This window comes from Ostrinia furnacalis, unplaced genomic scaffold, assembly GCF_004193835.3.
Source record: "Ostrinia furnacalis isolate ACB-3 unplaced genomic scaffold, ASM419383v2 OfSCF1132, whole genome shotgun sequence".
Lineage (NCBI taxonomy): Eukaryota > Metazoa > Arthropoda > Insecta > Lepidoptera > Crambidae > Ostrinia > Ostrinia furnacalis.
Genome location: NW_021131371.1, coordinates 1,541,875 through 1,569,731, shown reverse-complemented (window position 1 = coordinate 1,569,731; position 27,857 = coordinate 1,541,875). Strand labels below are relative to the sequence as shown.

The following is a 27,857-nucleotide window of genomic DNA, read 5'->3' as shown; positions in this document are numbered from 1 at the left end:
TCACTAGCGACAATTTTTCAAAGAAACATTTTACTGAATATTAAATTACATGACACCCTATTTTGGCCTCTCAATCTTCCAACTTTCTATATTTTATTATACCTTCTTGGGTCTTGATACCATAGCTAGATCTTAAAATCCAATTTCGTATTTCATAAGCAGAATAAACATTTCCGTATTGTCTCTATTCATTATGTATCAAGTTTCATATTTTATAAAACATGTAAAACTTATAAAACATCAAACTTACTAAAAAATTTGATGTGTAAGATTGATTCAACGATACTTTTAGATAACGTGCAGAGGAACTACGATATATGAACTTGCAATTTTATGTAATATCGTCATATTAGAAATTGACAATCCAATTTTCCGTGCAAGTCTTAATTTTATTGCGATCAATTCATAGTAACAATCAATCTATAAAATTATATCTCTTGAGCGTATTGTATCGCACTTAGTTTTAATTTCAATTTATTTGTTATCGTTTTAATCTAAACTTGTTTCCCTCGCTGTGCCAACCGCGTCATCTATAGCATCGTATAGGCCACATACACCAGCAAGCGACAACACAGGCACATTCGACTATATAAAATACTCTTAAACACAGTCATTACAATATATTTCTCATCGTACAAATTCGTATATAAATAATGCTGTATACTCTGTAGTAAATGTTTAACTTTGCCGAATCACCAAAAACCTGAAACTGGCCGCAGGCGCGCTGTCAAGTCCTCGCACCGGCGAACGGTTTCACACTAATATTACATAAAAATAAAAGACAGCAATTTGGTAAGGGAATCCTAAAGCCGGGAGGCCACACGAATCAACACTGGAAATGCTAAAAGGCGATATAAACAACATACTGAATTACTGACGCATCATCAACATAGCCGACCATCAAAACTTACTAGTTTTATAGATTAAAAAATGCTATACGAGATGAATCGCGGCGGATAATACTAAGTTATGTCGTTAAAATGATCGACCCACGAGTTGTTTGGGCGCCTTTAGTCTCAATATCGCTCACTACGAGCGAGACGTAGGCTATCGTTATAAATTAAAACTCGAACGTTCCCTAGCAGACTACTATGTGGCCAGATGTTCACTCACTGCACATGATCTCTAAGGAACGAGATGATATAAAATGTAAACTGTCTAATTACGACGTTAATATATCGATATTTAATTAATTTATTTCCAACAATAAACCGGCGGTCATCCTTGTCCCCTAGTGATAACGTGGCACGACCTGTCATGGGTACGATCCACTACATGAAAGCACGGTAAAAGAAGTCAATATTGGTGTTCGCGGTGTAAATAACGTGTAGTTATAAGGCTATGTATGTCTGAAGTCGTGCGATAGCAACACTGCACCGGGACGACATACCGTCAGCTACAAAAATACCCGATAATCGAGAATTACTGCTATTAAAAAAACATGCTTAGATATTTTGGTCACCGGCCGTACGTACAGCGTACAATAAGTTAAGTATGGTAATCATGGATTACACGTATCGATATTATCTAAAATTCATTGCGCAATTACCTTCCTGCTAAAAAGAATTATTTAAATAGTACGTAATGAATTTCTTATGTTAATGACCTTTCGCGCCAAACTCTCGGTATCAATCGACGCGCGGACTAGACTTCAATCGAATGGAATAAATATACCCTCTTATTGGCCAACGCATTTTAACTCGACAACTTTTAAGTTAATTTGAAAGGTACACGAAGAGACAATTCACGCTGTAAAGTTACCATATGAGAAACAAGTATGTACTTGGCACATCAGTCGCCAAATTAAAATACGTTGGCTAAATGTCTAAATTATACTTCTGACAAGAAAAACTAGGTATCCAGCATCTCGTTTTAACACAAAATCCTGGACACCTAGCTATCTCGGACAAAGTTTATCAGTAAGGGGTTTACAGTAACGCTAAAGTGTAAGTCTATAGAATCAGCTGGACTGTAAAACATGAATCAACATTGAACAGCTAAAGAGTTGAGTTACGCTAAGTCTGCGCCGAATCGCGACCCGGTCCTGTAATCCATGAGTGTTATGCGCTGTCACTATCGCTGGGGCCCGCTGCTCAGTTGTATATCTTGATGGCCTTCTCGAGGTAGTTGACGCGCGAGCGCTTGGGCGTCTTGTTGATGTGTTCGAGCCCTAGCCAGGGCCGCCCGCCGGTCGCGTCTGGTAGAGACATATCTGCATTACATTTTAGCGCATATTCACATGGAGATAGAGACGATGTAATCGAGTGGTGATGCGGTGCGATAGTTGAGGTCAATTTTGTTTCTTTGTAACTATTAAAGTCCGGTCGCCGAGCTCACACACTCACTGCTGCCGCCCGTCGCACAATCGCGACAGCAATATAATTACGTGCGAGTGATAAGGATGGGTAGCTTGGGGTCATTGGACGAAATCCTATGTGCTTTACGACCGGACTTTAGTGGAGAATTAGTGAACAGTTTGCGATGGCCTTTCTCATTCTTATAACAACACATCCCCATGCGTCATCTTATACATCTAAAGCCGTAATCAAAAAATAAATATTTCAAGGACAAGTCTATTTAGTTTCTAAATACCTGCCTTGTTAAGCAAAAGAAAAAAATACAAAAAATATAAACAATCTAATATTGTTTTAAAATATGAGCCATTCCATGCAAAGGCTATCATACATATTGACACAAAGAATATAATGATTACATGAAAAAATGCAAAGTAAACACCAATAAATACTCACTTGCGTTACTACTTGGCCTGAAGTCGAAAATGTTTATTGTCGCTCCTTCACTTATGTAATTAGGTCTGCCATTTGTCACTATAGCAAAATGGTACTGAAACAAAAATGAATTGACTATTAAAATCACAAGTAACAGAAAAATAATAGCACATGATGTACCAATGACACAATGACTTCTCTTATGAATAAGAAAACGAAAGATTTTAATCTTGGGCAATAATTTAATACCTAGCCCGATGAATAGTCCTCATATAAGCGCTTTTGTCTAAAGAGAGGCAAAAATAATGTCATTCAATGTTATGTTAGGTACATTTTTACTCGTGTTTGAGTTTGTCAACGGTCCGAATGTATGTGAAAAACTAAGCCAGTTTAGTTTAAAGTGATTTACTCCGATTCAAAGGCCCTGAAGCATTTTTAGGTGAACACGATGACACGAAGCGCCGAAGCGAGTAGTGTAGTTGAGATATTATATTAATTCAATGATAGAGTCAGCTGGTAGAGAATGACGTATGGCATTAAGCTCGCCTTTTTGTACGGAACATTGTTGTGTGTGCAATAAAGTATTTAAATAAATAAAAATAAAAATAGAGAAGATATACAGATTCGGGACAGCCCATATGTTGTCCCGAAGTGGTGGTTGGGTAAGCTATATTTGGGGCATGTATAAGTGAAAAAACTATTTCATTTCATTTCGATAGCAGCATACCTTTTATTTATTTATTTATTTTATTTATTTACACTTTTGCACATACAACTGTACAGTGGCGGACTTAATGCCAGGTGGCATTATCTGCCAGTCAACCACAGGTCGAGCAGAGAGACTAAGGCGGTGTAATAAATATGACGTTTAATGAATATACTTACATAGCATTAGATAAAATAAATAACATACGAATACATATTAATATAATAGACATACACCTAGATACATAAACATAATAATAATATTGGCGTACACATAACACCTGTCAGAGATAAGAGAAAAAAAAAAAAGAAAAAAAAAAGGTTTTAGTCACCTTTTCCCACTCCTTATCGGGTATATCAAGCTTCTTCTGCAGGCGGTCCTTGACGGCCTGGAAGGGCTCGTTGTGCTTGACGCGCGCGTAGAACGGGATACCGAACGTTGCGTACACTTGCTTGTAGAAGTGTGCGCACGGCACCAGCACTTCGTCCTCCTGGAATGTATGAATAAGTACGTTATTGACTGTAATAAAGGCGATTTTGCTAGAGAGACACGTCTGAAAATCTATATATATAAAAGAAAGTCGTGTTAGTTACTTCGCTTATAACTCAAGAACGGCTGAACCGATTTAGCTGAAAATTGTCAGGGAGGTAGTTTAGAGCCAGAAGAAGGACATAGGATACTTTTTATCCCGTTCGAAATTAAAAAAAAAGTCTGCTTATTTATTGCCATTAAGGCGGAACAAAGTTCGCCGGGTCAGCTAGTACTGTAATAAAGACGAGTTTGTATAAAAATGTATTGTCTCTGACGTGCTGTGCCTGTCGACTACACATTGTGTGGAATCTTATTTGATTGTAATAAAGGCGATAGAGACGTAGTCGTAAGTCGTCGTAGACGTAGTAGTAGTAGTTACTGTAAGTCTTGTAATCATAAATGCAGATTTAACATCAATTTAAATGCAAATTACTAATAGTCCCGTTAACCCCGTTAAGCTAAATATGCTTGTGTTTGTATGGGTTCACCACAATAGTGGAGCGGCGGCGGGGATCGAACCCTCGTTCTTCGGACCACCATTCGGCAAGTCCGGCACATCCACCGTTTAGCTATCGTCGCTGCAATCCTGGTACACAAAATCTATGCCTGTAGTCAAAACGTAACCTATTAAATTTTACAGACTTCTCCGATTTGTACACCCTGTATCCTTAAGGCCACTTTCAAATTAGGGCGTGAGAAGCGCGACAGCAGCGCGGCAGCAGCGTTTTTATAATGTGAAGGCAGGCATCCACTGTCATATGGTATGAAATAATCGGCAGCGCGTCTGTTGCGCTGCTAAAGTCGCCTAAATGTGAGCGCTCTAAGTCCAGGGTTTCCCAATTTTTTTTTGCCAAGGAACCCTATTTGATTATACTTTTCCTTGTGGAACCTCCGTACTACTCCGCCCCCACGCCCTGCCCCTCCCTTGTGCGTAAACAAGTCGGTGCGCGCGAACAACGTCGGTCACGAAACGTGGGATAATATTTTTTACGGAACCCTTGCGGCCTTTCCACGGAACCCCAGGGTTCCGCGGACCACCTTTCGGGAACCGCTGCTCTAAGTAGTAGGATAATGATCATACCTGCAACTGGACTTCGTCTTTGGGCACCTCCTCTATTCTGTAGAGCCGCGGCGGCGTGATGGTGACCTGGTCCAGCGTCAGGTCCGGGTCGGGGCCCGGCAACACCTTGTGACACGACACCTCCACGATCCTTAACCTGGAACACGGGGAATTAAACTTTAATCCAACACACAAGGTTTATATGGGCCTACCAACCCGCAACTCACCGTTGTTATGGCGATCAACAGTGGATCCTGGCTACACAGGAGTTGCAGCGGTGGGAACGAGAGGTGGAAATAGACCCGTTTATATGGGCCTACACTAATACTTGGGTGGGCCACGGAGCGGGCATGTGAAAACCCGTCACACGAATGCACTGCTCATAGATACAGAGATGCGTGAGGGTGCCGCTCGCGCGTGTATTAGCGGAAGCCCTATGGTTCGTAGTAAGGGAGAAGCCTCATAAGATGATTCATGATCACCGGAAAGGGGTTGGGAGCGTTCTATGCTCGTAGTTCCTCTACGTCAGTATTTTTCAACCTTTTTCATGACACGACTCCCCTAGTATGAAAAAATATTTTGCGACCCCCGACCGTTCGTTTTTTTTTCATGCATATTAAAATGTTACAAAGATGTGGTAGGGACCGAATACTTCAATCCATACAACATTTACACATTTGCATATTTTTAGATTTCAGATAAATCTATCTTTAAAACGTTACCAGGGTGTCCACTGCAAATGTTCGAAAAAATTCCCTGACTTTTCCCTGACTTTCCCTGACAATTTTTTCAAAATTCCCTGACCAACTATGTATACAACGTGTCCCAAAATTCAAGGATAAGCCGACGCCACAGGATGGACATAGTCATGACTACTTTAGGAAATCTATCTCAATTATTTTTTTACTTACACAATAAATTATGAAATTCAACGAAAATTGACACCCCTTATGATATTTTACATTACCACGACCACAATTTTTCAATTATTCCTGGTTTTCTGATTATATCGGTAACTTAAGAGCGTTTACGCCGTTTGGCGCAAAAACAGTACTTTTTCAACTCGTTACAATCATTAACCAGTAATACTACAAATATGTTATAGGCATAAATAGTTAGGCAATTTCGTCTTCTAAATAGTTAATTGAGAAAATATTGCGATTAGTTTAGCATTTAAGAATTCTATCAAGATAAGTCCACACAGGTTTTGTAAATTTCCACTTTAGCGTCAGTTTACAAGCTGAAATTTTTATAAAAATACTGTGAAAACGATTTAACAAACATTTATATCCTATAGCATAGATCCTTGGGCAAATAGTTATCTGAAAAAAAAAAACTATATGAAAGTAATCTAATTATGAACAAAATTATGTCATAATTTAGATCAATCCACTTCATTAGATAAAAAACTAAAAAGGAGTAATATAATTATGACTAAAAACAAAGTCATAATGTAGATCACTCCAAACCTGAAAAAAAAATGCTTCGATAGTCAAGATCAAAGGTCTTTCTAGAGCATAAATTAATTAAATCCCTCATTTTACAATCACTGGGAAATTTCGGGAGACAAACAGTGTTTTGGTAGACAAAATCTCAATGTTTCCCTGACTTTCCAGGTGACCCCTCTATTTCACTGACTTTCCCTGACTGCTATGAGCTTCCCTGACTTTCCCTGACTTTCCAGAATGTGGACACCCTGGTTACTGTTTTTTTACTGAGGTAGTTTTTACGACCTCTCGCGAGCCCCCTACAGAGGCTTCGCGACCCCCCAGGGGGTCGCGACCCACAGGTTGAAAAACACTGCTCTAACGTAATCTAATCAGAAAATGAAAAAAGGAAATCCATAGGAAACTTAAGTGGGCGGGGCATATAGCTCGTAGAACTGATGAGGCAGATTTCTAGAATGGCGACCACGGGCCAAAAGACGTAATGAGTCTAAGGACAGGCCTCGGGCACTCGGGGACCGACGACCGAGGTATGAAAATAATATTGTTCTCAAGATTACAGGTGGAAAAAGAACTTTCTCAACGATCTTCACAGTAAAATCACAATGAGATTGAGACCCAGCCAGACCATATTATTATCTATTATTTATTTGAAAAATGTAGAACAACAAACCTCTTTGAGCCGTCAGGGGACATTTCTACTACTTTAGCTGCCTCTTCTAAAATATCTGACACTTTCCCTCCTTTGTTTGGATATAAAATTAATTCTTTATCTTCTTTGTAATTAGGGCCAACCTGAAAAAAATAATAATACCAATATTAGCATTAAAAATACGATTGGTTAAAAAGATTTAACACGCATTACTTACCCATAAACATTTGAACTGTTTCTTGTTATCCAATTCGTTAACTTTAATTGATAATATCTGATAAAACAACTTCTTAGGGCACTTTGGTTTACAGTACACTAACAAATCTTTAAGTATTCCGTCGTATGAGTATCTCAGAGCCAATCCCGGGGTATCCTTGTAACTACAACAATGAAAAGTAGAAATTAATATTCTAATTCAGCTTATACTACGAATATCGTGATAGTTGTGACGTCAGAATTAATGGGCTATTAAGTCTGACATGTTTAATCGAACTGATGGTTTTGTGCCTTCCAAAGCACGGAATAATATTCTTTTCTATTCAGACAAGTGGGTCGAGCAATCTTCTAACCACACTGAAAGTCCAACTCTAACAACCTCGTATGAACTAAATATCGTATGGTTATGGTGTGTCCCTAAGCTTTTTAGTCTTCGAAAATGGATTATACAGTCAATCGTATAAAAGCAACCCTCAGGCTCTACAAACTTACACAATATTGTTCATTATGTTAGGGTAAAAACTTACTTTTGACACTTGAAGAACTGTATTAAGTAAGGGTCAACATTAAGGTGCTGACCCACCGCTCTCGCCATCTGGTCATATCGCATTTGCATAGATAGCTCCATTGTGAACCTGGATCAACGGAGAAATGTGTAAGTATCAAAATAATTATAATCAAACAACTAAAACGCCGAATATGGAGGTTTGAATGCATCAACAGGAGCAGTGAAACCGAAAATTGATTTTCCATGGCAGAAATAAAGATTGATTTGATTTTGGCTATACTCTCTGGTATGACTGATGGGTGATTTAATTTTGTAAGACATATAAAGCAAAGCTACTAATACTGTAATTTACGATTTGCTATGAAGTAGATTTGTCACTGAAAACAAAAACATTTATAAATATTGTATTATTGTCACAATAATAGGGGATTATGCATCGATTTAAAAATTTAATAAATTATGTATAAATAAAAACTTAAATTAAATCATAGAATTTCTGAAAAACTAGTATTGAAATCGGACTGGAAACAAAAAAGTTACAAGTAAATAAACTTTGTATGAAAAAAGCTGAGCGTGATGTCAAATGTCATAGTAACTTGTATGAGACTCTGCGTATCGTTGTAACATGACCAATGACGTCATGAGATCTCTAACGTCTTCTTGGATATCTTTTGAAATTTTTGTTAAAAAAAAGCACTGATTGATTTGATAATGCTACTGAAATGTAAGAATAAAAAGAAACTTGCATATTCCCTATTGTTTTCTCTACATGACGAATTTAACTTACCCGGGATCGTTGGGTAGCGTCTTGTCAACGAATTGGACCTCGACCTTGTAGAAGATGTACTTGAAGTAGTCCTGGCAGGTCGGCAACTCCAGCTCCTCGTGGCGGTGGTCGGCCCTCTCAAACACGATGATGTCGCCGTCCATCAGCTCGTCCAATACCTGGCCGCGTGCACACGACTCAATCCGAGGGGACGACGCTCCGTTTGCCCCGTCACGCTTTCGTTGCATCGACAGTTCCGTTGTGTTAACATTCAGTACATTCTGACAGTTACAATAAAGACAACTCGCCAGTAAATAACACATAACAAACATACTCGTTATAATATTATGGTTGTGCCGTCTAACTTCGGTTTTGTAGCTCACTCATGTTCATTATCAAGTCGGACTTAAAGGGCCTCCGCGAAAACTCACTCGGGTGCAATGCTCATGCTAATTTTCGATACAGAACCACGTGCGGGCGCGCCCACGCTAGTTTTAACAAAGGCCCTAACACACCCGTATTCACAAACGATGCTTGCTTAACCGCTTGAGTCCCAGACGGCATTAATGAATGTCATAACAATTGATTATCTATTGTGTCTAGATTCGCGGGCCTTGAAGGATTAAGTGAAGCAGCAACGCTATGCGAAGTTGCGATTTGTTCGTGTGTGTCAATCCGTCACTCAAGTGTCTATTACTAGGCTTTTGGGACCCTGTGCATCCACGCGTACTATGAGACCTCATAGTAATGTTTGTGAATACGGGTGCAAGTCACGAAAAATTAGGAACAAAGTGTAAAGCAAAAAGGTTTTCTACACACACCATATGTGTGATATATCTTTGTTCTTTTTGTCATCATCACGCCCCGATTTCGGCCGTGACGTCAGTTATACTTATGGATGTATGACTCAATAAATCTTACAAAATTCAAAACCGAAGTAAGACGATCCTTAACAGTCTCAAATATACTTAAATTAGCTACTACGGAACTATCGAACGGGGCAAACAAGGCGTCACAGTAAGAAGCGTAAAAAACTGCGTTGAATAACAAAAAAGCGCATTTTTCGTGATAAAAAAAGACCAAAAACATAATTAAGCGATGCTTGCGGTTTAGTATTTAACAATATAATCTTTTCAAACATGAATCAGAATGTTAATAGCAAATTAATTGTAACAATATTTTTTCCATAAAATAAAGAAAGCATGTTGAATACAACGCTTTGAATAAAACATGATGACGTGCCAAATAAAAAGATAACTTCTAAATACGGATGTGAAGCATAAAAGCAGTCTAACATCGACTAATGTAATAAAATACATACTTATCGCAACATACCGTACCTTCGTCAAGTACACAATCATGGACTTGGCTAAAATTTCATTATTAGAACTACAAACTACAAGTACAGTCAACTGGGGTAACTTTAGCCTTAAGTGTGACATGGCATTAAAATATTTTATTTACTTTCTGAATGCAATATAAATAATTATGTAAACGTTATAGTCGTAAGAACAACTTACTGTCACATTTTTCTGTCTTTTATCAAAACTTGAGGGGTATGTAATAATTTTGAAACAGTTCTCTTTTAAACATAAATAACAATATTGCCCCAGTCAGGGTAACTTTGACTCACCGTGATGTTAAACGTGGAATATCAGATTATTTTTATTGACATTTGAATTCAGATTAAAGTGAGTCGAAATTACTCTGGTCGACTGTATATTTCAATAAAATATAATAAACATTCAATAACAAATGCAATACTTTATAGTTTCGCTAAGTCTGTCTCTTAGTCAGACCGATGTTTTACTAAATACTCGTTTACTAAAAACTTTTATTTGGCATAGATATAACGCCTGCAATTTGTAAACAATATCTTTAAAAGAGTATTATACGCGTTTATACTATTGTCTTTATAATATTGTTGGAAAATTTAATTTGAATGCAGGTAATTCATTTAGCATTATGTATTTCATTTTAATATGATTGAAACTAAATGCTTTCAAAGAGATGCTACCAGGTGAGAATCCTGTAACATGGTACTATTGTTACATATTGTTACTCTATGAAAATATCAAGTGGATACTTCTAATTTTACTTCAAATTCTTATTACTCTACAGCGCTTAAAACTAGTGAATGGTCTTATAGGTAAAAACTGATATATAATACCTTTTCGAGCGGATCGTTGTAGTTATTGATCTTCTCCACGAAGTCTGGTTTGATTTCCTCGTAGAGAACAAGGGGTGTGTCAGGAGGGAACCCTGTGTACAAAAAAAAGTATTATTTTTATGGTTAAGAAAAAAGTTTTCTTACTGACGCAATCTATGCAACCCAGGAAAAGATTTAAAAAGAAATAGACCACATATTTTAAAAACATTCAATACTTTTGTACAGATGACTTCACATCAGGCTAAACACAGTGGCATCTTAATCTGTACAAGCTATTTTTACATTTACAAAAGTCCAATATTATAATAATATGAAAAGCATCACAAATAAAATCTCAAACATAAGCTAACTTACCTGCGCGCTTATTGAGTATCGGTATGAGATCGGCGGGCTTGCTAGCTATCGGCAGGTAGTGATGTCCGCAGTAGTGTATGCGCTTCTGCTTCGGGTCGTAGTACTTGAAGAACAACACTACGTCATTCTCCTTGTCAAAGTTCGGGAGCGCGGTGAGTCCCGAATCCGGGGGGAGCATTTCCAGGAAGATATTCCACGGGTTCATGTTCTCCGACACGTCTGCTACCGTCTTGTGCTGGTCATTCACGATGTCCAAGCAGGTAGGTCTGCACGTCTGCAAATTCGGGTCAAACTATTTAAGTTCTCGGGTTGCTAAGAGCAGGCACTACGAAACCTCCCGCGCACTAGGCACCCTGGTTTCCGCAGCCTGGCTGTGGCAGCCAATCCGGTATATGAATACTCCATGCAGCCCACGCATTAGGCAGCCAAGTTTTCATATACCGGTTCGGCTGTCACAGCCAAGTTGCGGCAGCCAAGCTGCCTAGTGCGCGGGAGGCCGAAAGGAATATCCCTATACACTTTTACCTAAGAGCCTTTTCACACTAGCAATTTGTCCGGCGATTTTGCAATCAATTTGTAAGCGTTAAGTCGCCTTAAGCCCTGTAGATGATGGCGTATATGCCACCTCCTCACACGCTGAACATATTGCTAGTGGAAAAGGATCCCAAACCAAAAATCCTGAGGAAGCCAACTAACCTGATTGGAGCGCGCGCTAAACGGCCACGGACGGAGCTGCTTCAGCGGGTATTTGAAGTTTTCCGCTAGCATCTCCATCAGTTCGGCCACGGTCGCTTGCTTGCGGACTCTAAACACCCTGTAGTGCGCTCTCTCCGGGTCATACAGGTCGTTGCCTTGATGCCCGTCGAAGGCCTCCTCTAATACCACATTCACGTTCATGTACAGGTGAGCTTCATTGCGCTCCTTGCGTCGGATCTGTGGGAAAACATAACGGATTAGATGCAATCAAAATGGCGTCATTTGAGATGAAAAAGTGAGGGTGCATACCGTCTCGATCCGCTTCTCCTCAGCCAATCTCTCGCTGAGTTCTGTGGGTATATCCGGTTGAGTTACTTCTTGTAATACCGTCTTTAATTGTGAATCCCTGAAATCAATACAATTGTTTTAGTTTTACGTTAATACATATTCATCTTATTTTGAACGAATGAGTTGCAATTTATGGGACACCTTTTAGGCTTTTGGTCACATGAGTCTGGTGCGGCTTTTTATGTAGCCACTTTCCGTTACCATATTGTAGTGGGTCACAATATTAGTATATTCTGCCCATGTGGATTTCGATCTATCTTACGCGGTGTCTTAAGTCAGTGACAAGCGCAACGCGACGCGAGAAGCACCTTCAGGTTCAGAATGTCCAATTCCCAAAATGTCCAATTCCCGAAATGTCCAATTCCCGAAATGTCCAATTCCTGAAATGTCCAGTTCCCGAAACGTCCAATTCCCAAAATGTCCCATCTACTATTATGATGTGTTTGTTAAATAAGTCCTCATAGCCTCAAATGTGTGTAGCCTCAAGTACAATCAAACTAATTGATGTTATCTTTTGCTTGTGACCTTGCGGCTTATGCCAATAGTTTAATCGGGCTCATCACGCTTGCCAGTCGTAATGAAACAATCAATAAATGTATGCCACTCCATACCTAATGTAGACCAACATGTACGCGTTGGTGCAGTGGCGCACAGTGAGCGCCATGTCCTCGTCGTGCCCGCCGTAGTTGTACTCGATGGCTTCCTGCTTCGTGCAGCGGGAAACCACGTCGTCGTCGAACTTGCACCACTGGCGACGAAACGAGATAATCAATTAGAAAGTGCAACGAAGAACAACAAAGAATTGTAAAACGAGCTATCCGCGAAAAGAAGAAATTCAGAAGACACCCGCAGGCCACGTGGTGGACAACCGTTTCAAAATATTTGGAACGAGCTCAGTCTTGGAAAGTTAGTAGTAGTTTAAAGTAGTAGTAGCGCGTGGCTTTGCGAGCCCTCAAGTACATGTCATATGTATCTATTTGCAATCTCCAGGGGTTCTATGTAAAGTGACAACGTAATTCGGCGTCCGCGAAAAGGTCGCTATCTGCTGCCCTGCAGGTGCTCAGTGGACAGGCAGCAAGTCAAGCAGGAGCCTACCTTGCCATCTCCCTTGGGGTTGATGAACACCACATAGTGGCCGCCGTGGTTGTCCCCTGAATGCACCAGCACGGCGTGCAGCGTGTAGTCCGCGTGTCTGCTTCCCTACAGGTGCTCAGTGAACAGGCAATAAATCAAGAAATCCTACCTTGCCATCTCCCTTGGGGTTGATGAACACCACATAGTGGCCGCCATGGTTGTCCCCTGAATGCACCAGCACGGCGTGCAGCGTGTAGTCGGCCGGCGTCTCCGGCTTCTCCTGCAGGTACGCGTCCAGATTGATGTGCTCGTAGAACTCGAACCTGCGAATATACAAGAAATTTTTAATCATCTGAAGGACAATTATTCACATTTGCAAAAGACGTATCATGGTCCCGTAGGTTATTGTCAACTACTACGTGCGTTTTGTTTATGAACGCTTACACAACATCATCGACTTCTAAATGGATGGCACACGAGACTTTTCTTCTCGATGGCCTCCGCTAAAATACTCGAAAAATAGTATGAGCAGCGCAGCGTGGCGCGGACGCGTGTGACGGGACGGGCGTACATGTAGGCTAAGAACTCACGGCGCGGTTTTGGAATTACGGTTTTATTTCAAAACTCACGGGAGCGGTTATTTGCGCGGTTATTCTAAGAACTCACGGCGCAATTTTAAATCCGCCCTCGTGCTAAGTCACTGGTACAAAATGGTCGCCCGCTGATCGGGCGGTTTTCGCGCGGGCGAAAACCGCCGAGCGGGACCCGCATACAACCGCGCCGGGCGAAAACCGCGTCATGAGTTGTGCATTAGTTTTTACATAAGTATCTGCATTCTACAGAAGCTGCGGGCCCGCAACCGCCGCGGGCGCGGGTGAAAATCGCGCCATGAGTTCTTAGCCTTACTAAGCGCGTCGTTCTGTGCATGTTCGTTTGTTCAAGTTTTAGCGTAGACCCTAAACGAGATGAGCGACGCAACAGTTTGTTGTTTGTCGTCGCCGATGACGTGGCGTGCATGACGTGGCGTGGCGTGCTCACCTGTCGTTGAACTTGAGGAGCTGTCGGTGATGGGGTCGTACTGGAAGCGCATGAGGTGCAGGTGCAGGACGGGCGGGAACGACGCGAATATGACGCCCTTCTCGGCCTCCTGCAGGCCGTGACGTGGCGTGACATGACGTGGCGTGGCGTGGCGTGCTCACCTGTCGTTGAACTTGACGGAGCTGTCGGTGATGGGGTCGTACTGGAAGCGCATGAGGTGCAGGTGCAGGACGGGCGGGAACGACGCGAATATGACGCCCTTCTCGGCCTCCTGCAGGCCGTGCTCGCCGGCGTCGTACTTGTTCTCGCCGTCTAATGTCTCCGTGCTGATGTAGTCTTTGAAGGACTCGTCGACTGCAAAGTTCATTCACATATTATAGATAGAAAGATTCCATATTGCCACTGACCTCTATACACACTGGACAAGCTGTCTCATACAAATGACAGCTAATTTTTTGTGCTACTTTGAAGCGCCACTACGAGTGTCCCGAGAACTAACTTTGAAGTACATTATATGGTGTAACCATAGGAGTAAGCGAGAAAGAACATCACTAATTTAGTTCCAAGGGCACTCGTATCTGCCTACAGTAAAATGGCGAAAATCAAATAGGCACAAAAATAAAAAGACAGCAGCCAGTCCAGTGTGTATAGAGGTCAGTCAAGTGCCTATTGCTCACCACACAAAAAAGACAAAAGTTAGACCCGGTTTCCGCTAAAGTGGTGCGGACCGGAAAAACGTTTTGAATAACCAATCAGATTTCGTTCTGTCAATTTCATTCAAATTGTATTTTTAAAACTATTCTCCTACATTTGATTGGTTATTCAAAACATTTCTCCGCTTAGCTCCGCCTTGGTGAAAAACCGGGTTTTAACAAGACCGAAACGGCACAATTTACTCAATATGTCCACTATTGTCCACTCATGATAAGTCACCTTCAAACATTAAAGAAACAAGGAGCAAGGTGTTATTTATTTTGAGCAGCTGTAGGATTTTAACTGGATTTGTTTTTTAGTCATTGCTTGTATTGTAAACAATAACATGTGCACGAAAGTACCAACTGCAACTTCTGATATGGAACAAGTCTACACTAACTTTAAAACAAAACACGTTTGGAAATAAAAATCTCACATATTTTTTGGAGCCCAAAGCTCGAAAGAATCGCTAACATACACCTCAAACGATGTATATAGCCCAATTTAATTTTAACTTACTGTTTTTCTTTCCCTTGATATTCAGCTGTATGTCGTAGAAGGTCTCCACACGCGTACTAGACACGTTCACATTCTTGCACTTTATGTAAGAGGTCATTTTGCCCTCGAAAAGCCGTGGCACTGTGCCCTCAACGCAGGTCCCTTTCATTTTGCTTTCCAGCTTGTCTAGGAGAACCTAAAATGATAATCAGAATTTTATTTCACGCTCAAGGAACCGTTAACCCTATAAAGGGCACTGGCGAATATATTGCCACCATAATTTGAACCTTATTCAGTCATCATAAAATCGAAAACAAATGAAAATTTCAACATGTGGCTTATAGAAGGGATTAAATATAAAAATATTAGGCTCAGAGAATTGAGAATACAATGTGACAAGGTGTCCTTTGCTATCGAAGGTGAAAGAGCAAACGATTTATGTATCCGAAAATATCTCTGGAGATTATTGATGCTAATCCCAAACATAAAGCGCAACGTGGGCGAGGGTAATCGGATCACGAAGGCTTTTTGGGCTGAAAATAAAACTACCTAAAAATACTGATACATGAAAAGAAGCGATACACAATAGACAAAACAAAAAGTAAAAGAGGGTAAACTTGATATACATAAGGGTACCAAATAGTAACAGCGTATTTTAAATTTATAGTTACCCTCAAAAATTCCTGAACGTCATGCTGCATAAAGGAATCTAGAGTTTCCCATCCGAAGCTCTTGGTGAGTTTCTTTGTACCCACTGGCTTGTCCGAAAACTGTAGCTCATAGAACACTCTTTGGAGAGCCAATGCCACTGACCTGTAATGCAAAAAAATATTTACAGTTTATGACATAGGCTTTAAAATCGTGTAGCAAAGGAATAAATTATCGCAAGGATTTGAATCCTTCTGGTATTTCTTGGTTCTATATTTCCGATTCCGACTAAGACTCTGATCTTCCATGCGAATAATTTGTTTTATCACGATCACGAATTTGAGCACATTCAATGATAATAATTGAGGCAGTACATAGCATGATGAACCGAAAATCTACCTCCTGTTATACCCAATTTGGAAACTATTATGAATGAGAAACATAGGTAGAGTTTATATTTCAAAATCAATTTGCATTTTTAGTTCAAGTGTTATTATTTTTACCTGGTGCTGTCGTCAGATTCTGTGGGCATCTTGTACACAGCCTTCCGCAACTGATTTGTGAAATACAGCGTTTGTAACAATGAGTTCATGTAACAAGTCGCACCCTGGTTCTTGAGACCTGGAAAAAGTCAAGATAAATAAAAAACTCAAAACTAAAATTCACGTCAATTTAATAGTTTGTAAATAGCATTTTATACTTTTTTATTTTTCAACCGACTTCAAAAAGGAGGAGGTTCTCAATTCGACCCGTATGTTTTTTTTTTCTATGTTTGTTACGCGATAACTCCGCCAATTATGAACCGATTTGAACAAATCTTTTTTCGGCGTATAGGTAATACCTCAAGGGTGGCCCCATTTAAATTTAATAATAGAAAAAACAACCCCCAATGGTGGAAAATTGGGGATGAACTTTTTTATACGCAATATCTCCGCCGATTATAATACCTATCAATTTGAACGATAATTTTTTTTTTTAATAGGTATTATCAAAAGGGTGGTTTCATGCGAAGTTGAAGAAAATATTTCACCCCCAAGGGTGGAAAATTGGGGATGAACTTTTTTATACGAGGGCTGCACTAAAAGTATCGGGAATGGAATATTTCCACTGTTCCAGTCATATTAAAATCTATTTAATTGCAAACTCCAGGGTTTTAAAAATCGTATACCATTTATTTATTTAAAAAAAGATTCTCGGTCGTATCACAAGGTCTAGTCAAACTTGTTTAGTCGTTGAGAAAATGGAATTGACTCGAGAAAATTCAAGAGCGATGATTTATTATGACTTTCGGAGTGGTTTAACACAAAAACAGTGTGTTGACCGGATGATTTCTGCATTTGGTAATGAAGCCCCATCCAAAACCACAATTTATCGCTGGTTTCCTGAATTTCAACGTGGACGTGTCAAGCTCAGTGATGATCCCCGTCAAGGTCGTCCAAAAACTGCAGTCACCTAAGAAAACGTTGATGCTGTGCGTAAGCTGATTGAAGAAGATCGACATGTGATATACCGCGAAATTCAGGCAACTTTAGACATTGGCATGAGCCAAATACAAATAATCTTGCATGAACAACTAGGTGTAAAAAAGTTGTTTTCCCGATGGATACCGCATTCGCTCTGCGAAGAGCAAAAAGCGGCTCGCGTTACTTGGTGCGTCAGAACTCTCGGGAGATTACATGCAGGATCCTCAAATGCTGTATACAACATCGTATCAGGTGACGAATCATGGATATACGCGTACGAACCCGAAACAAAAAACCAGTCACGAGTTTGGGTGTTCGAAAATGAATTAAAGCCAACAAAAATTGTTCGTTCACGGAGTGTTGCAAAAAAAATGGTGGCCACGTTTGTCTCCAAAACCGGCCATGTTGCGACTATTCCTCTTGGGGGACAAAGAACGGTTAATGCAGATTAGTATGCTAGCATTTGTTTGCCACAGGTCGTTTCTGAACTCCGTAAAGAGAACTGCAACCGCCGCATCATCCTCCATCACGACAATGCGAGTTCTCACACCGCGCACTGAACAAAAGAGTTTTTAGAGCAAGAAAACATAGAATTATTAGTCCATCCGCCGTACAGCCCTGACCTAAGCCCTAATGATTTCTATACTTTCCCTAAAATAAAGAATAAATTGCGTGGTCAGAGATTTTCATCACCTGAAGAAGCTGTGGAAGCCTACAAAACGGCCATTTTGGAGACCCAAACTTCCGAATGCAATGGTTGCTTCAATGATTGGTTTCGTGTATGGAAAAATGTGTCAAATTTCGCGGAGAATACTTTAAAAAGCAATAAATACATTTTTAAATAGTAATGTTGTTTCACTTCCTTGATTCCCGAAATTTTCAGTGCCGCCCTCGTACGCAATATCTCCGCCGATTATGAACCAATTTGAACGATTTTTTAATTTTTAGTCTTTTTTTGTGTTCACGCATTTGAAGTCGGTTTTATTTTTTTTTCCATTTTAAAAAGAAGGTAAACATACATTGCTGGGTTGCCATATAAAAAAAAATTAAATGCTCGACTTACCGACATATCCGGTGTGCTTCTTCGAATCCCAGGAAACACCGTGCGGCGCTTCAGCTGTGACGTGTACCTCCAGGGTTATGGAGTCATCCTTGATGTATCCCTTCTCCGGATCCAACACGTCGTTCCACGCCATGAAGTGGGAGAAACCCCAATCATTCTCCTTGCTGTTAAACACGAAACGCGAAAATATCTTCAGTACATACAAACATTGCTGCACAAACTTCAAAGGCATTGACCTCCGCCTTCAAAATGAACAGGTAGATAACGATCACTACACATCCAAATTATTTATTTGCACTGTGCGATAAGATTAAAGTTAAAGATTACTATATCTTACTACCAATGTGAATTCCTTTGATACTTGTGGGAATCGCATTTTTAATTTATGTTATTCGTAATCATCAAGACTAATCCTCCCTTAAACAACATTTACACATGAACAGCTTATCAATTAGTTATCTGGAGTAACACGAGGCGTGAGTCTTTTGCGGAGTCACCTAAAATACAAAATCAAATGTGTTATCATTATAGATAAATGCGTCTCGCGCGCTTTTGCTTTTCCTTGATATTTTATGTTGCCAGGTTTAAATATGCAACAGTGATCCATACTGCCATTTTGTATTTTCGACCTTTTTTGCGCTGTCTCTATTGTCTAAAAGTAGCAAAGGGAGTAAACTTAGCAGATTACATATCCGAGACAAAAAGGAACATACCTGTAGAACAAATGCTGGATCTTCCTGAAGAACGGTTCTGTTTCTGGCTTGTGGGAGATGAGCCTCAGCTCGGCCATGGCGTAGCAAGACCAGCTCGACGACTCGCTTTCCCCGTTACACTGGAGAAAGAAGCCAAGAGACTTCTGTTGCTGGCGATCCGGCGACGGCGCTTGCCGCGGCATCACCATGATCTTCCAAGGCAGGTTGCGGACATAGCAGGGAGGCGAGAGAACAGAGTCTTTCAGGTTTCTAAAGTTCTGCACCGAGAAACGGAACGTGGCCTCTGACCTCGCCTCGTCGTCCTCCATTTCAGTGTCGAGACAAGCAAGCTGCAAAAAGCATTATGTTTAGTATTTTTGTACTTTTCGGGACACTTTTAGGAACTTGCAAGTGCTTTTTTTTCGCCCTTCACTTTAAGCGTCGGAGCAAAAAAAGGTTTGGGAAGCCCTGGTCTATAGTTTAAAATAGTTCCTAGATTGACTAGCCCTTAAGAAGTTTTGAGGCACGAAGCCATCAAGAAGCCGATTATCTAATAAGAAAAATTTCGTTCTTCGGAAGTCACGACGTCGAGCCATTTCAGCAAATGTTTATTTCAGAGGGCAATCAGATTTAGTTCTTAAAAAGGCTAATCAATATTCAAATTACTTAACCTGGATGTAACACGAGTAAGGAGTCATATTTCAAATACAANGTGTTGTCGAGATATTTGTTTTTATTCGCAAACGAAATGTCTGAACAACGGCGACAATTTTATTTCGATTCAAATTTATTCCTAACGCTCGATTTATTGTGGGCAAAAGAAGGAGTGCGCTGCCCGCTCGTTACCCGCTCCCTCGCCGCTGCCCGCTCGTTGCCCGCTCCGGCGCCGCTGCCGCGCCGCTGTTTTCGAGAACCGGTCTATTTGATTTCACGCATAAGATCCTGCCGCTGCCGTGCCGCCGCCGCTCCCGCCCCGCTGCCCGCTAAGTTCGAGGCTGAGGCCTAAGGGCGGCGGTTTGCGTCGTGACCGAGACAAGAGACTGATGCCCGTTTTCACTATCAATCCGTAATTTTTAGGTGACCCTTAGTAACACAACAAGAAAGTAAGAAAGTTATCAAAGCAAAGGGGTCACTAAAAAATTAGATATTAATGGTGTGAAAATGGGCATGAGACAGGAGACTGCGACCGTCACTTGACTTAAAGGTGGCGCTTCGCATCGCGACAGAGACAGGAGACCGAGACAGGAGACCGAGACAGGAGACCGAGACACGAGACCGAGACGGGAGACCGCGACCGTTATTTGACTAAGGCCGCAACCTCGAGTTTAGCGGGCAGCGGGGCGGGAGCGGCGGCGGCGCGGGAGCGGGGCGGGCAACGCAGACCCGTTCTCCAAACAAGCGGGCAGCTCGCGCGGCGCTTTAGCGGCGAAGTGTTGTGTTCGGGGTTGTGTTGTCGAGATATTTGTTTTTATTCGCAAACGAAATGTCTGAACAACGGCGACAATTTTATTTCGATTCAAATTTATTCCTAACGCTCGATTTATTGTGGGCAAAAGAAGGAGTGCGCTGCCCGCTCGTTACCCGCTCCCTCGCCGCTGCCCGCTCGTTGCCCGCTCCGGCGCCGCTGCCGCGCCGCTGTTTTCGAGAACCGGTCTATTTGATTTCACGCATAAGATCCTGCCGCTGCCGTGCCGCCGCCGCTCCCGCCCCGCTGCCCGCTAAGTTCGAGGCTGAGGCCTAAGGGCGGCGGTTTGCGTCGTGACCGAGACAAGAGACTGATGCCCGTTTTCACTATCAATCCGTAATTTTTAGGTGACCCTTAGTAACACAACAAGAAAGTAAGAAAGTTATCAAAGCAAAGGGGTCACTAAAAAATTAGATATTAATGGTGTGAAAATGGGCATGAGACAGGAGACTGCGACCGTCACTTGACTTAAAGGTGGCGCTTCGCATCGCGACAGAGACAGGAGACCGAGACAGGAGACCGAGACAGGAGACCGAGACACGAGACCGAGACGGGAGACCGCGACCGTTATTTGACTAAGGCCGCAACCTCGAGTTTAGCGGGCAGCGGGGCGGGAGCGGCGGCGGCGCGGGAGCGGGGCGGGCAACGCAGACCCGTTCTCCAAACAAGCGGGCAGCTCGCGCGGCGCTTTAGCGGCGAAGTGTTGTGTTCGGGGTTGTGTTGTCGAGATATTTGTTTTTATTCGCAAACGAAATGTCTGAACAACGGCGACAATTTTATTTCGATTCAAATTTATTCCTAACGCTCGATTTATTGTGGGCAAAAGAAGGAGTGCGCTGCCCGCTCGTTACCCGCTCCCTCGCCGCTGCCCGCTCGTTGCCCGCTCCGGCGCCGCTGCCGCGCCGCTGTTTTCGAGAACCGGTCTATTTGATTTCACGCATAAGATCCTGCCGCTGCCGTGCCGCCGCCGCTCCCGCCCCGCTGCCCGCTAAGTTCGAGGCTGAGGCCTAAGGGCGGCGGTTTGCGTCGTGACCGAGACAAGAGACTGATGCCCGTTTTCACTATCAATCCGTAATTTTTAGGTGACCCTTAGTAACACAACAAGAAAGTAAGAAAGTTATCAAAGCAAAGGGGTCACTAAAAAATTAGATATTAATGGTGTGAAAATGGGCATGAGACAGGAGACTGCGACCGTCACTTGACTTAAAGGTGGCGCTTCGCATCGCGACAGAGACAGGAGACCGAGACAGGAGACCGAGACAGGAGACCGAGACACGAGACCGAGACGGGAGACCGCGACCGTTATTTGACTAAGGCCGCAACCTCGAGTTTAGCGGGNCTACTTCCTTCTCGTGTATTTGTTTGCAAACTATTACTATAATAACGTACTAAATATAAATAAGTATACGTGGATATCTGTTATTGTCTTTCTTGCATAGTATTAAGAGTAACATTTTTCTATCATAACGAAATAAACGCAACACATGACAAGACAACCCTAGCGTGACGGCCGAGCGTGCGAGCGAGAGAGGTATGCAAAGCGAGGTACATACATGAGTTTACCTTCTGTTATATTTTGTGGTTGGAACCAACAACACATGTTTCACGCCAAGTGCAGACGACGGCACGTCAAGTTTAACTGGCATCTTATGCAGTCGTATTATGGACGATTTTGCAACATAAAATATCTAATGTAGTCTGTAAATGTTGCAGAGTCACGTCGAGGGTTACGCGTCATTTTGGAGGTCATTAAATCCGGTAGTAATACGAAGCTTTGGTAAGAAAAAACTCACACTAATCAGCCATTGTTATGTTGCTGTCAATAACCAGGGCAGTATTTCTCTATTGTTATGCTAATGAGTTCCATCGTGAAACAAAAAGATTAGTAATAAGAATAAGCTGTATACTCACAGGCATATCTGAAGATGTAGTCTCTTGGTTCTTCATGACGTCACTCATGACGACCTCCCCGTTCGGTCCTTTCATAAGCTCGTCGTCCCAAGTAGTCTTGTCTGTAGCTGTGTCTACAGTCTCCACTACGAATATAATGTAAATCACAACAAATATAAATTTACAGAATAAAACTTGAGGAGGTAGGTGCGACCTTACCGAAACAATTTGTTTACTATAAACCTAACAATTATTGGCTAAAAATGTATACATAGTTTTATAATGTTTTGCAGTGTTTTGCACAGAAAGCTTGATCAAACATGGGTATTTCGAGTACCACCAATATTTTTATGTTACATCTTTACCTACAAAATATTAATAGTATTAATAGAATAATTCGTAATACCTTTATCGCCAATTTTGTAGCCTACACTAAATAACGATTTTCTCATTAATTCAGAAAAACCACAAGAGAAACAAATCCATCCATTGTTTTACTGACACTAATTTTGACAATGATTTTGTCACGAAAATAAAATAAGTCAACCAACTGCCAACTTGTGCACAATTTGATAAGAAACCTATTTTCGTAAACTAGTGGACTTATAATTGACCCTTGAGCAATGTAAACTTCCTTTTGAAACCAAGTATCGTAGGTATTTGTCTATGTATTTAGCTTAAAATCTACGCAGAGTACAGCAATTAGTTAAATAAAAGATTCTAACTACTTATTAGAATATCAGTGAACTGCCATAGGATGCGCTATGATAAAATCTTATCAAAAATAGACGACAAATGTATGGGCTTGTCACGCAAAATCGATAAAATGCCTCGACAAAAGTTTATTGTGGCGCACATCTTAGACCTACAGTACGTACGGTACCACAATTTTATTGGCACAATAAAGGTGTATGTATTCTTCACTTTGAAACCAGATACAATTGCAGAATGAGTGATGGTGTTGTTATTGTCACACAAACTCCTTCTTAGAATAGTTTGTACTGTGGATATGGAGAAATCAGTGCTTAAAGTATAATGTGCCTTGTTGACAGCAAAAACGACTGTTCTTTTGCACAGAACTCCCCTATGATTTTAGTAGAGATGTTGAGTTTATATAAAATGTGTGAGCACAACATATCCACAATCCAAATCAGGAGTTTGTATCAGAAAGTAAAACACCATGAGAATTCAACGTTGTACTTATTTGAGCTGTAGAATCAACCTTTTTTATTCGTGCTTTGTGTTTATAATCACTCTATATTTATGAGTGACCCTCCCGAGCAAACAACAACATCAACAGCTTTGTTACGATTGGTTGATGAACTTATATTTCAAGAGAAACCATTTAGGCCTCAGCCTCGAACTTAGCGGGCAGCGGGGCGGCGGCGGCGGCGGCGCGGGAGCGGCAGGATCTTATGCTTAAAATCAAATAGACCGGTTCTCGAAAACAGCGGCGCGGCAGCGGGGCGGCAGCGGGCAACGAGCGGGCAGCGGCGAAGGAGCGGGCAACGAGCGGGCAGCGCACTCCTTCTTTTGCCCACAATAAATCGAGCGTTAGGAATAAATTTGAATCGAAATAAAATTGTCGCCGTTGTTCAGACATTCAGACAGAGGCCTTAAGGCCTCAGCCTCGAACTTAGCGGGCAGCGGGGCGGAGGCGGCGGCGGCGCGGGAGCGGAGCGGGCAACGCAGACCCGTTCTCGAAACAAGCGGGCAGCTCGCGCGGCGCTTTAGCGGCGAAATGTTGTGTTCGGGGTTATGTTGTCGAGATATTTGTTTTTATTCGCAAACGAAATGTCTGAACAACGGCGACAATTTTATTTCGATTCAAATTTATTCCTAACGCTCGATTTATTGTGGGCAAAAGAAGGAGTGCGCTGCCCGCTCGTTACCCGCTCCCTCGCCGCTGCCCGCTCGTTGCCCGCTCCGGCGCCGCTGCCGCGCCGCTGTTTTCGAGAACCGGTCTATTTGATTTCACGCATAAGATCCTGCCGCTGCCGTGCCGCCGCCGCTCCCGCCCCGCTGCCCGCTAAGTTCGAGGCTGAGGCCTAAGGGGTAAGGCCTCAGCCTCGAACTTAGCGGGCAGCGGGGCGGGAGCGGCGGCGGCGCGGGAGCGGGGCGGGCAACGCAGACCCGTTCTCCAAACAAGCGGGCAGCTCGCGCGGCGCTTTAGCGGCGAAGTGTTGTGTTCGGGGTTGTGTTGTCGAGATATTTGTTTTTATTCGCAAACGAAATGTCTGAACAACGGCGACAATTTTATTTCGATTCAAATTTATTCCTAACGCTCGATTTATTGTGGGCAAAAGAAGGAGTGCGCTGCCCGCTCGTTGCCCGCTCCCTCGCCGCTGCCCGCTCGTTGCCCGCTCCGGCGCCGCTGCCGCGCCTATTTGATTTTACGCATAAGATCCTGCCGCTCCCGCGACGCCGCCGCTCCCGCCCCGCTGCCCGCTAAACTCGAGGCTGAGGCCTAAGGCAGAGACCTGCGTCTCTGTCTCGCTTGCGAACTGTCGCTTATACATTGTCTATAATCAAGTAACGTTCGCGGTCTCCCGTCTCGGTCTCGCGTCTCGGTCTCCTAGCTGTGTCTGTCGCAGTGCGAACCGCTGCCTTAACTTCACCTGGTACAACACATTTTATAAGCAGAGATTAGGTAGTACCTGCCAGCTTTATAATTTTTGTATATATCCCCAATTCCCCATAAGTTAAACATCAACCGGAAACCGCACGTCAAAACTATCGCATTAAATTGATCGTCATAGGGGCACTATAGGGCTTCTCAGAATAACTATTTCCAGTTTGTATACATTACATTAAAGATGGAGGAGGCTTTTACCCAAGTGGGGCCACAAACAAGAGATATAGATTAATTGAATCAAACTGTAAAAATGTGGAATACAAAGCTATAATAATAATAATAATACATTACATTACACAACAACAATAATGTCATTGAGCAAAAATTCATAGTACCTATCTACGCACAAGGAGCATTTGATTTCTAAGGAGGCAGCTTTAGCTGTATTTAAATAGAATCAGAAATAAAAGCTTTGGTTTCCACAAAGCTTTCATTTATATTCCATCCACAGCATCTTTATTAGTCCTTCTCAAACTACTGGTGTAAACTATTAAAGGTCTAAACTGAAGGTTTTTTTTATGTATTTGATTATAATTTGTTTTTAAAATGATAGAACAAATATTTAATTGTAAAGTAGAATAACCCTACACTACAAGCAAACGCAAAGTTAGAGATAAAAAATTATCTACAAAAATATCTCCAAGGAATCTTCAACTTAATTATTTTCTTTTTGGGAAGCCAGATTATTCCTTAGCCTAGCCTTTTAGTGGGTATCCCGATTCCCATAGCATTTTTTCCAGGAATATGCATAGTTTCCAATATGCTCAAGTCAAGCTGTGTGCCTACACTTGAATTGTAAAAAGAAATAAATTATTTAATTTTATAGAATAAATCTTTCTCCAAATATAGACACAAGTCTATCTCCTTCTATTTGTTCAAATGTTAAATCACTGACCATGACACTAGTAAATAGATAAAATCTTTACATGATAATATCTTTCAATCATACCTAAACAATGTTAAATGGTGAAATTGACTCGCTTAAAAAAATGGGTGTCAACAACACCATTAATCACTTGATATACTTTTTATGAAGTGTCAGAATCTCATTAATTTTATAGCAACGGAACCTTAGACACAGCTTGTTCACCAACTTAACAGAATAGCTTTCAGCTGATTTCAAAGCAACTAAAAATCTAATTTTACGGTTATTAACTGCCTCAAACATAAATATTTAGGTTTAGTTCTTATGACATTTGCCGACCTTATCCCTTATTTATAAAACCAAGCAGTTGTTATGGTTGAAAAATTGATGTATCAATTTAAATGTAATTGTTTGTGCCTTTAGAATATTTTCATAATGAAGATTTTTGAAGATTACACTTAAATTTCGTATGTTTATAAACCTTGATACAATAACTTATACCTACATAATAATCTCTTCCCATTTCTATGTAATTCATCATTTTATGGTGATTCAGCTGAAGAATTAGCAAAATATTGGTGAACAGCATTCAAAACAATGGAATCTAAATATAGATTTCAACATCAAACAACGACTTGCACTTTTAGAACAAAGAAACCCAGTGCTTTAAAATTATAATTAGCTTAATTCAATTTATACTTTGTGATACTAACTCCATTTGAATATATCTTTTGTAGTAAAGCAGTAAAATGAACAACAAAAACACCTGATTCATCAATTTACAAAGAGTAACCAGTTTGAGGTTAAGTTTGGAGCATACAACTCATCATGCATATTCCAAATGACTGCTCAATTATTTTGATAGAGTCATCAACTTGAATTATTAGACACTAGATAATGTGTTTCAAATTGGGTTATAAATTGTACACAATGAAAACAATCTATACAGTGTAGGTATGCCTAAATTTCATTATGCAATTGATAAATAATAGAAAATCAATACTGATTGTGTAGGTACTGACCATCTTGGGTCTCCATCTCCTCGACCTGGTTCACATTGGAGTCGTTTTGCTGCCTGTCCGGGGCAGGCGAGTGATTCATGTTAGCCGGGCGCGCCACCGGGGACTCTCGCCCGCAACTCTTTGAAATTTCCTGGACAAGCAGTTTCACCATGAAGACAAAAAATATTTTCCACTTTTAGCACATTTGACGTCTCATTACAACACTTTACCCACCTTTAACGCCAGGGGATTGCTCCCTCTAGACCTGCTAAAAATTCGTTGAACGAATTTCAACGAACTTTTCTCATCGACTCGAGCACCCTGCGCACCGGGGCTTTTACTTTTCTTGGATGTTAAGATGTTAATTTTAAAAGAGTGTTTACTAGCGGCGCGGCCGATGTCTGCAGATTTCAACACAAGGGCCCGACAGTAGATAGGTACGCTAATAGCACATTCCTGATGGTTTAACCACTGACTGGCTTACTATAGCACTTGACTTTGCAGCAGGGTATTACAAAAATTCACTAACGTATCCGGGTAGAAAGTTATTTTCGCGAAAATAAACAAAATGGTGGATGATAATTTAATTTCTGGCTTCGGATGTGTGGCCCGGTTTGATCGACGAATGCACCATTTTATCATTCTCCCACA

At 41.4% G+C, this 27,857-nt stretch overlaps 1 protein-coding gene across 12 annotated transcripts; it reads right to left on the bottom strand.

The window, feature by feature from the left end:
* Positions 1 to 23: 23 nt before the first annotated feature.
* Positions 24 to 27,857, bottom strand: Usp7 (Ubiquitin-specific protease 7). Of its 12 annotated transcripts, XM_028302592.1 has the most exons (24): positions 27,441 to 27,857; positions 27,228 to 27,357; positions 22,727 to 22,851; positions 19,372 to 19,700; positions 18,659 to 18,822; positions 16,636 to 16,753; positions 16,156 to 16,297; positions 15,506 to 15,680; positions 14,455 to 14,647; positions 13,491 to 13,578; positions 13,277 to 13,342; positions 12,793 to 12,929; positions 12,143 to 12,239; positions 11,834 to 12,070; positions 11,138 to 11,429; positions 10,784 to 10,875; positions 8,635 to 8,849; positions 7,867 to 7,974; positions 7,341 to 7,506; positions 7,145 to 7,266; positions 5,048 to 5,183; positions 3,767 to 3,925; positions 2,751 to 2,844; positions 24 to 2,212 (listed from the first exon to the last, which is right to left on the bottom strand). In XM_028302592.1, the coding sequence occupies exons 2-24, from the start codon at positions 27,304 to 27,306 to the stop codon at positions 2,094 to 2,096; spliced, it is 3,453 nt and encodes a 1,150-aa protein (XP_028158393.1). In that variant the 5' UTR covers positions 27,307 to 27,357; positions 27,441 to 27,857; the 3' UTR covers positions 24 to 2,093. The 12 variants fall into 12 exon arrangements, with proteins under 12 accessions (XP_028158393.1, XP_028158392.1, XP_028158395.1 ...); XM_028302591.1 differs by lacking the exons at positions 13,277 to 13,342; positions 27,441 to 27,857 and having other exon boundaries at positions 13,425 to 13,578; XM_028302594.1 differs by lacking the exons at positions 13,277 to 13,342; positions 27,441 to 27,857 and having other exon boundaries at positions 24 to 2,197; positions 13,425 to 13,578.

Bases quoted from the DNA above. Each gene is read 5' to 3' on its own strand.
- Usp7 (XM_028302592.1), bottom strand. From the start codon at position 27,306: ATGAATCACTCGCCTGCCCCGGACAGGCAGCAAAACGACTCCAATGTG. The intron at 18,823-19,371 runs GTATGTTCCTTT...CGTGTTTAACAG, and splicing joins ATCCAGCATTTGTTCTACAG to CAAGGAGAATGATTGGGGTT. The intron at 5,184-7,144 runs GTTTGTTGTTCT...CCCGTGTTCCAG, and splicing joins TCCCCTGACGGCTCAAAGAG to GTTAAGGATCGTGGAGGTGT.